General features: G+C 40.9%; 1 protein-coding gene across 1 annotated transcript in view; it reads right to left on the bottom strand.

Annotated features, from left to right (window-relative positions):
* LOC133553635 (guanine nucleotide-binding protein subunit alpha-14-like) overlaps positions 1–8,044 on the bottom strand; it is a 14,528-nt gene extending 6,484 nt beyond the window's left edge. Inside the window, exons 1-5 of the mRNA XM_061902088.1 lie at positions 7,865–8,044; positions 4,548–4,702; positions 4,355–4,483; positions 351–480; positions 135–288 (exon numbers count right to left, since the gene is read on the bottom strand). Coding sequence (XP_061758072.1) covers positions 135–288; positions 351–480; positions 4,355–4,483; positions 4,548–4,702; positions 7,865–8,011 — 715 coding nt within the window. The 5' untranslated portion in view covers positions 8,012–8,044. The remainder of the gene's footprint in view (positions 1–134; positions 289–350; positions 481–4,354; positions 4,484–4,547; positions 4,703–7,864) is intronic.
* Positions 8,045–10,353: the final 2,309 nt, after the last annotated feature.

Genomic DNA, 10,353 nt, shown 5'->3' with positions numbered 1-10,353 from the left:
AATCAAATATTTAGCTAACATAAATGTTTTGTCGTTTTCAAGGTTTTGTTCGTTCAGCCCATCATGCGCAATGAATTCAGCCTGTGCTAATGCTAACAGTGCTAACTAAATATGTGACTCCTTGACCAACCGACCGGTGAATTCCGGAAAGTAGTCCGCCAGGTGGGAGTGCATGATCTTCTCCTTGAGGATGTCGGTCTTGTTGAGGAAGAGGATGACGGATGAGCGCTGGAACCAGGAGTACGTGATGATGGTCTTAAAAAGTGCCTTGCTCTCCTCCATGCGGTTCTGGGAGATCACATCATCAGTGACATAACCAAGCTTCCCGGGGAGGGAAAGCGAGCGCTCACCTCGTTGTCACATTCCACCAGAACCTGGTCGTACTCGCTGAGCGCCACCAGGAAGATTATGGAGGTGACATTCTCAAAGCAGTGGATCCACTTCCTGCGCTCTGACTTCTGACCCCCAACGTCCACCATCCTGCCCTCAAGACACGTGACTGTCAGAACAATTTCATCTAGGTCATGGGTGTCAAACTCTGGCCCGTGGGCCAAATTTGGCCCGCCGTGTAATTTCATTTGGCCCTTGAGGCAATTTCAAATTAACATTAGAGCTGGCCCGCCGCTGTAACACCACATTCACCACTAATACTCATACTCGTCAACCCTCTTAATTTTCCTGGGAGACTCCCGAAGTTCAGTGCCCCTCCCTATTTTCTTCCGACTTCCACCTGGAAAATAATATTGGGGGCGGGCCGTAAAGCACTGCCTTTTGTGTTCTCTACATGTGGCCATGTCCGCTTTTCCTCCATACAAACAGCGTGCCGGCCCACTCACATAATATATGCGGCCCATACACACACACAAGTGTATGCAAGGCATACTTGGTCAACAGCCATACATGTCACACTGAGGGTGGCCGTATAAACAACTTTAACACTGTTACAAATATATGCCACTCTGTGAACCCACAGCAAACAAGAATGACAAACACATTTCGGGAGAACATCAGCACCGTAACACAACATAAACACAACCGAACAAATACCCAGAACCCCTTGCATCACTAACTCTTCAGGGACGCTACAATATACACCCCTGCTACCACCAAACCTCGCCCCAACTCAAACCCGCCGCCGAAAAGAGGCATTCAATCTGTATTTGTATTTTATTTGATATGCCATTGATATTTTTTAATTATTATTATTTAAAACTCGATTTTGCATGTCACTATAAAGTTATATAAGCCTTGCTTGGTCAATATTCAATGCAAAACTTGTTTGGGTCCCTATTAAAGGATTAATTTGTTCAACCTCGGCCCGCAGCTTCGTTCAGTTTTAAATTTTGTCCCACTCTGTATTTGAGTTTGACACCCCTGATCTAGGTTATCACAAAACTTTGTTTTGCAGTGAGTTCCCGGCGAGCAGACAAAAGCAGTCTTTGATCTAACCAATCAAAAGGCTTGTAAAACTCCACTGTGAACAGTGGGAAGCGACATGAAGGAGCCTGTTTCTTTGATCTATTGTAATCCACATGAAGATTTTGTCTTGAACCAAGGGGAAGCTGGACATGACCCCCTTCCAGGCACCTTTTCTTTGAACTGTTTTATAACTAAAGGCGACGGCTGTTTACGACCCCGTTTTGAGTGAAGCAACAGCTGAAAAGCCTATCTCACACAGATAAGATGTGGCAAAGGGGAGAAGAATGGACACAGCTCTCTGCCCAATGAGTGGATACTCCCTCTCCACTCCAAACCAGAATTGATAAAGAGTCTGAGTGGTGAACCTCAGCCTCAGGGTGGAGTCAGATGTCAGTTCACTAAACTGGTCCTCCTCAGCAGACATGAAATCAGCAGGTGCTGCAGATAGATTATAAATTAATAGGCTTACTTTATTTTTCATTACGTAATAAATGCAAATAAATCTGTTTGAAAACAAACATCTGGACACAACAATCTGGACTAACATTCCAGTTAGTAAGTAACATATAAAATAATATGTGAGTATAATATTCAATAAAAATGTCAAAATACCAACCTGCTGCATTGAATGGATCCATAACCCAGTTGTACTGAGCACTGTTGATGGGGAAGTATTTGTGAAACATTTCTCTCAGGGAGGAAATGTGTTGCTTGATGCAGCGGATCACTGTGGTGGCACCAGATTCTGTGGTTTCAGCAACCTCACCCAGGTTCTCAAAGGCATAAATATTTTGTTGGTCGAGGCGCCTGCCCCATCCCTCGAGCTTTCGGGAGAACGCAGTGATTTTGTCTGCCATTTGGAGTATGTGCTTATCCTTGCCTTGGAGCTGAAGATTTAACTCATTCAGTTCGCCAAACATATTGCTGAGGTAGGCCAGCTTCAACAGAAATTGTTCATCACTGAACTTGCTTGCAGCCTCATGCATGCACTCCTCCAAAAAGATCTGAATCTCTGCCCTGAGCTCAAAGACGCGCGACAGCACTTTGCCCCGGGAGAGCCACCTTGCTTCACTGTGAAACAGCACGGCTGTATGATCAGCTCCCTTTTCCTCACACAGTGTAGAGAGCAGTCGCGCCTTCAGTGGTCGTGTTTTGATCAAATTTACCGCGCTCACAACATCAATCAATCAATCTATGTTTATTTATACAGCCCTAAATCAATAGTGTCTCAAAGGGCTGCACAAACCACAACACAAACCACTACGACATCCTCGGTAGGCCCACATAAGGGCAAGGAAAACTCACACCCGGTGGGACGTCGGTGACAAAGATGACTATGAGAATATTGGAGAGGACCACATAGGGGACCGAAAGCAATGGATGTCGAGTGTGTCTAACATGATACTGTGAAAAGTTCAGTCCATAGTGGATCCAACACAGCCGCGAGCTACATCTGTTAAAACCTCATTGTGTTCGGGGCTGAGCTGCCTTGACGCGAGTGCTTCCCGGTGAATGACACAGTGTGTCCAATGCGCATTTGGCGCAACCCTCTTTATTAGAGCCTGCAGCCCGTTTCTTGACCCTGCCATGGTCTGTGCGCCATCAGGGCAAACCCATTTAAGGTCGTGTTCTTTGAGGAAACTGTTCATTATCTTGAACAGCTCATCAGCAGTGGCTATATATTTTTTATGTATTTGCAAAACAGCAAATCCTCGCACAGTGACTCGCCTTTCACAAAGCGGACGTATGCGATGAACAGGCAGTCTTTATTGATGTCAGTAACTTCGTCCACTTGTAAAGAAAAACGACTTTCCTGTAATTTGTCTACAAGTTGTTCCTCAAGATCACTTGCAATGTCGCATATACGTCTCGCAACTGTGTTGTTTGACAGAGGGACAGCTTTTAATTTTTCTGCGCTTGTCTCGTCAAGCATGACTGACACCATGTCTATTGCAGTGGGGAGAATGAGCTGCTCCGCAATTGTGTGTGGTTTTTCGCATTGTGCAATTCTGTATGCAACTCTATATGAAGCCATTTGAGCGTTAGTGTTTACTGATGCAGCTTTTACCATGCGCTTCTCCTGTTGACGGTACTCTGCCAGTTTTCTTTGAAAGAAATCAAGTGGCTTATTGACGTGATTTGGGGTGTGGTCTCGAGGTGTCTCTTTAATTTGTTGGGTGTCATGCTGTCTGCTGCTAGCGGTTTTAGACACAGAACACAGAGGGGGTCTCTCCTCTGCCCCCACCACCGCTGCTGTGAATCCAAGAGCAAGATACCCTTCATCATATTTTCTATTCGGCCTGTCAGATTTTTGTTTTTCTGCAGGCGCTGGCTCTGGCTCGACAACCTTTGAGGTGCGAGTCACAAATTTATCAATTTTGTGTAATTGTGGTCCACACATTAGCCTGCTACCCATCCGCGCGAAAGTTTCATCTGCTTAGCCCCGCCCCCATTAGTTACTGTTGCTATGTCTGTCAAACGTTTCACTCCTACCTAGAAATTTAAAGTCTTCAGGAAAAATAAGTCATTTACATTTATTTATATAGCGGATCACAAAGTGATTTACAGTGTGTATAGAAAATGAAAGCATAGTAAGAAAACAAATACAAGAATATAATTTAAAAAAAATATTTTTTTTAAGTGAAATTTCCTCCCCTTCCTCATGTCTCTAGTCCCCACCAGTGGGGCGCGCCCCACACTTTGAGAAACACTGCTTTAGAAACAGCTGTTGCTATTTAATCAGGGAAAGTACAAATAAAAGGAGGCGTACAATCTTTCGTCAGAGCGTGGTGGAAGACTGTACAAAGAGTACAGCCCAGATGTTTCTCCTCAATGAGCTAAATTTAATTCTGTCTCTGTTTAATAGATGTAATCAGTTTTTGAACCTGACAGTGACACTCAGGCCCGTCTTACAAGTCATAATGTGGGAAACTACCTGAAGATGACGCTCTCCATGTCGAAGGGGTACTCGATGATCCCCGTGGTGGGAACTCGGACCCGCAGGATATCCTGGAGATCGGGTACATAGCAGGGTTGTGCGATCCGGTCTAGTTCCATCAAATAACTGCAGTAAATGAACAATTAGACTCATTTTTGACCCTCAATCTTTAATCCTGTCTATTCCTCACTATTTGGTGGAGTCACACAGCTGGTATTCCCGACGGCGGTCGTAGCATTCCTGCATGCCAGCGTCCGTCCAAAGACTCCTGATGGCTTCCACGTGGTCCTGATGCAAGTCATCCACCCTGTCCACCTCCACCTCCAGGATCATGGTGGCGCAGGTCTGAATTACCACATGAAACTTTTCTTTTTAAACTTTCAAAGTCATTAGGCTTCCATAACGACATCCTCGGCTCAGATCCCACATCAGGGTATGTGAGAGTCCAGTTCATAGTGGATCTAACATGATAGTGTGAGAGTCCAGTCCATAGTGGATCTAACAATAGTGTGAGAGTCCAGTCCATAGTAGATATAACATAATAGTGTGAGAGTCCAGTCCATAGTGGATCTAACATAACAGTGTGAGAGTCCAGTCCATAGTGGATCCAACAAAATAGTGTGAGAGTCCAGTCCATAGTGGATCTAACATGATAGTGTGAGAGTCCAGTCCATAGTGGATCTAACATGATAGTGTGAGAGTCCAGTCCATAGTGGATCTAACAATAGTGTGAGAGTTCAGTCCATAGTAGATCTAACATAATAGTGTGAGAGTCCAGTCCATAGTGGATCTAACAACAGTGTGAGAGTCCAGTCCATAGTGGATCCAACAAAATAGTGTGAGAGTCCAGTCCATAGTGGATCTAACATAATAGTGTGAGAGTCCAGTCCATTGTGGATCTTACATAATATTGTGAAGTGAAGTGAATTCTATTTATATAGCACTTTTTCTCTAGTGACTCAAAGCGCTTTACATAGTGAAACCCAATATCTAATTTTTACATTTAAACCAGTGTGGGTGGCACTGGGAGCAGGTGGGTAAAGTGTCTTGCCCAAGGACACAACGGCAGTGACTAGGATGGCGGAAGCAGGGATCGAACCTGCAACCCTCAAGTTGCTGGCTCGGCCACTCTACCAACCGAGCTATACTATAGTGGATCTGACATAATAGCGTGAGAGTCCAGTCAATAGTGGATCTAACATAATATTGTGAGGGTTCAGTCCATAGTGGATCTGACATAATAACGTGAGAGTCCAGTCCATAGTGGATCTAACATAATAGTGTGAGAGTCCAGTCCATTGTGGATCTAACATAACAGCGTGAGAGTCCAGTCCATAGTGGATCTAACATAACAGTGTGAGAGTCCAGTCCATAGTGGATCCAACATAGTAGCGTGAGAGTCCAGTCCATAGTGGAACTAACATAATAGTGTGAGAGTCCAGTCCATAGTGGATCTAACATAACAGCTTGAGAGTCCGGTCCATTGTGGATCTAACATAACAGCGTGAGAGTCCGGTCCATAGTGGATCTAACATAACAGCGTGAGAGTCCGGTCCATAGTGGGGCCAACAGGAGATCATCTTGAGTGGAGACAGGTCAGCAGCGCAGAGACGTCCCCAAATTTTGAAAGCAAATACACATGTGGAGATACATAGTAAAATTTAGAGCTGTGAATCTTTCAGTGTCCCACAATTCGATTCAATATCGATTCTTGGGGTCACGATTTGATTTAAAATAATTTTTTTTTTTCAATTCAAGACGATTCTCAATTCAAAAACGATTTTTTTCCCGATTTAAAACGATTCTCTATTCATTCAATACATAGAATTTCAGCAAGATCTACCCCAGTCTGCTGACATGCTAGCAGAGTAGTAGATTAAAAAAAAAAAGCTTTTATAATTGTAAAGGACAATATTTTATCAACTGATTGCAATAATGTAAATTTGTTTTAACTATTAAACAAACCAAAAATATGACCTATTTCATCTTTGTGAAAATATTGGACACAGTGTGTTGTCAAGCTTATGAGATGCGATACAAGTGTAAGCCACTGTGACACTATTTTTTATAATTTTTATAAATGTCTAATGATAATATCAATGAGGGATTTTTAATCACTGCTATGCTGAAATTATAACTAATATTGATACTGTTGTTAATAATATTCATTTTTGTTTCACTACTTTTGGTTTGTTCTGTGTCGTGTTTGTGTCTCCTCTCAATTGCTCTGTTTATTGCAGTTCTGAGTGTTGCTGGGTCAGGTTTGGTATTGGAATTGGATTGCATTGTTATGGTATTGCTGTGTGTTGTTTTGTTGAATTGGAAAAAAAAAAAAAGATTAAAAAAAAAAAGAGAGAGAATCGATTCTGAATCGCACAATGTGAGAATCGCGATTCAAATTCGAATCAATTTTTTCCCACACCACTAGTAAAATTGTATACAATTTTGCTTTGATTAAATTTTTCGTTGGATGAAACCAAAACAAAAAACACAATTTCAAAAGGCATTTTTTGAATTTTCTGATTCATCATTTTTTTTAAATTAAAAAATAAATAAATATATATATAGTTAAATATAACACACCTTCATACATGCATGCATTGTTTTCTTTTGATCGGAAACAAATGCACCTTCTTTGTACGGGAAAACAAACTTTTAAATATAATCTTAATAATAATAATAATTACATTTAAATAGCACTTTTCTCAAAAGATTTTAAAAATGATCCTGTCATTGTTATTATATTTTATTTTTAATCAAGAAATGTAAATAAAAATTGGGACTAAAACTAATTTTAGACATTTATTTTTCATGGAATAAAATAAAAACTTAACTTTAAAATTGAAGATACACTTTTTTTTAAATTCAGATACACTTTTTTTTTTAATTAATGGGTTGTTTTAAATTAAACAAAAAGTATTTTGGAGATTTAAAAAACCTCTTAGAATCCGAAGATCCAGGTTCAAAAATTTTTTTAATTAATTAATTTATTTTTTGAAGCAAATTATCTTTTTTTTGTGGAAAAACAAACATCCACCCGTTCATTTTCCATTAAAAAATGTTAATGTTGGGTTTTTTTTGTAATTGGAAATTTTATATCTGATTTAAAAAAAATAACACTCTAAAAACCCCTAACAATTTGTATACAACATTTTTTATTAGGGTTTTTTTTTCCATCAAAACAATGTTGGAGGCAAAAAAATTAGGGTTGAATTTTAGTATTGAAAACCATTAAAACCCTATTTTTACTGCTTATTACTTAAACTGAATTTAAAAGCACATATCATCAAATGTTTTTTTTATTTATTTATAAATTCAATTCAATTGTGACATGGAACTTCCTGGCATGACTTTGGAACATTTATATGACCTGTGACCCTTGCAAACTCATTCTGTCTTCACTCCTATGTCATTCAACATTTAGCAGAGTAGGCCTAGAACAAATCATCTAATCAACTCATTAATAAAAGTCCAACAATAAAGGCTGCAGGTGTGTGTGTATGTTACCTGGTTGTATGTGTGAGAGAATGTCAGGTGCAGTGCCTGCATGGCTCTCAGCATAGTCTGCATGGACGTGTAGATGTTTTGGTAGACCAGCTTAGCGTAGCTCCTCTTCTCCTCCTCGCTGTAGCCTCCTCCATGGATGATCCTCATTTGTTTGATGAAGGTACTCTTCCCGCTCTCGCCTGTGCCTGCACCAGGGGAAAAAAAAAAGAGCAAAGTCTAAATGTTCAACCAAATTCCCCATTATTTCACAAGAAAAGTTTGCAGTGTCAGATAGCAAGAGTGTGTAAAAAGTACTTCTACAATTTCAAATAACTTCACAGAAAAGGGGGAGGGCCTTTTTCTATTTTGGTGCAGATCAGGATAAAGGTGCAGATCATTTAGCATTTTTTTTTTCTCCAACCAGTGACTTCTCAGTGAAATGGAATGGTTGGAATTTTGAAATTGTGTCTTTCCACTCCGGTGCAGAATTCCAAATGGTACAACCCTGTCATCTTTTCTTCAGCCTGCCAGCACACAAACCCCCTGTAAAACATGGTAATTATGCTAATCTGCATGGTTTGTTTGTCTATTTGACTGCCAAATAGGACCGGGGCAACCGAAAGCAACAAAGTGAATGACAGACAGCCTTTATTTGTCGCCAGGTGTCTATATTTCTATTAGTATTAATATTTTATCAGAAAAGGTAGCTAAAATGTAAAATCTTTTTTGACAATGTTGCAATATTAGATATTTAAAAACTACTCAATACAACCTCGCATGAAATTGTGTTTATCCAACCTTGCAAACTAACGAACAAAAATAAAGATGAAAATATAACCCTTATAAATATCATAAATGTAGGATTATAGCCGGTGACCACAATGTGTTCAACAGGAAACTTTTTTGGATTTTGTCATGATCGTAGATGTTTTCAAACCCCCAAGGGTGTCAAAATTGTTTTCATTGAGGCCCACATCGCAGTTAGGGTTGCCCTCAGAGGGCCGCTTTTAACAGTCAGTAATTTTTAGACTTTGCTCTTTTTTTTTTTTCCCCTGGTGCAGGCACAGGCGAGAGCGGGAAGAGTACCTTCATCAAACAAATGAGGATCATCCATGGAGGAGGCTACAGCGAGGAGGAGAAGAGGAGCTACGCTAAGCTGGTCTACCAAAACATCTACACGTCCATGCAGACTATGCTGAGAGCCATGCAGGCGCTGCACCTGACATTCTCTCACACATACAACCAGGTAACATACACACACACCTGCAGCCTTTATTGTTGGACTTTTATTAATGAGTTGATTAGATGATTTGTTCTAGGCCTACTCTGCTAAATGTTGAATGACATAGGAGTGAAGACAGAATGAGTTTGCAAGGGTCACAGGTCATATAAATGTTCCAAAGTCATGCCAGGAAGTTCCATGTCACAATTGAATTGAATTTATAATTTAAAAAAAATAACATTTGATGATATGTGCTTTTAAATTCAGTTTAAGTAATAAGCAGTAAAAATACGATCATCATTCCAAGATGGCGGCGCCCGGACGGGCTGCGTCCTCGAGGGACTCTTGCTAAAGATGGAACATTTGGCAGAAATACCGGACAATTCCACAGACTTTATGGCTGGCTCACATCGTGGTCACTCCGTGATCACGTACGACCGCCAGACACTTCTGGATGTGGACATATCGGGCCGTTTTGGACTGATAGACGCGTGCGTGCTAAACATGCTAACTAGCATGGGAATACGTCGGCGGCTACATCCAGCGGCCTGTGAAGCAGGGGAGTCTAGTAGCAGCGGGGGCCGTCTACGGAGCAGACGCCAGCGGTGTGATCGGAAACGCGGATGTCGAGCGGGGCTAAAAACAAAGCAGAAGGCTAATCCCCACAGAACACCACTTCCCTCCATCCTGAAGACGGATTTAAATGGAAAATGCGAGACTACTGGTCTGGGTAAGGAGTCAGTTAAATTAGAACAAGTTTTTTCTGCTTTGAGTGTTTCAGAGTTGGACATGTGTTTTACTGAGGTGGCTAACTATGATGCGTGCAGTTTATCAAAGCAACAAACAAACAATCGGAAAATCCCCGTTACTGAGGTGGCTAACCATAATGCGTGCAGTTTATCAAAGCAACAATCAAACAATCGGAAAATTCCTGTCGTATCAATTCCTAGATATGGTCGTAACTATACTAAATGCAATGGGCATAATAAACACAACATTATTAATATTGCTACTACGGATAATTTGATCAAAAACTCCCTAAAACAGCCCACTACCTATAATATAGGTTTTTTAAACATAAGATCATTGTCTCCTAAAACGTTGTTAGTTAATGATATTATCAGAGACAACAATCTTAACGTCATCGGTCTCAGCGAAACCTGGCTTAAACCAAACGACTTTTTGCGCTAAATGAGGCATGTCCTCCTAACTTTACACATGCGCATATTGCCCGTCCGCTTAAAAGGGGTGGGGGGGCCGCACTAATATACAACGAAAACTTTAACCT

This window comes from Nerophis ophidion, linkage group LG01, assembly GCF_033978795.1.
Source record: "Nerophis ophidion isolate RoL-2023_Sa linkage group LG01, RoL_Noph_v1.0, whole genome shotgun sequence".
Classification (NCBI taxonomy): Eukaryota; Metazoa; Chordata; class Actinopteri; order Syngnathiformes; family Syngnathidae; genus Nerophis; species Nerophis ophidion.
The sequence above is the reverse complement of the archived record's forward strand: the minus strand, read 5'-3'. Positions and strand labels throughout refer to the sequence as shown.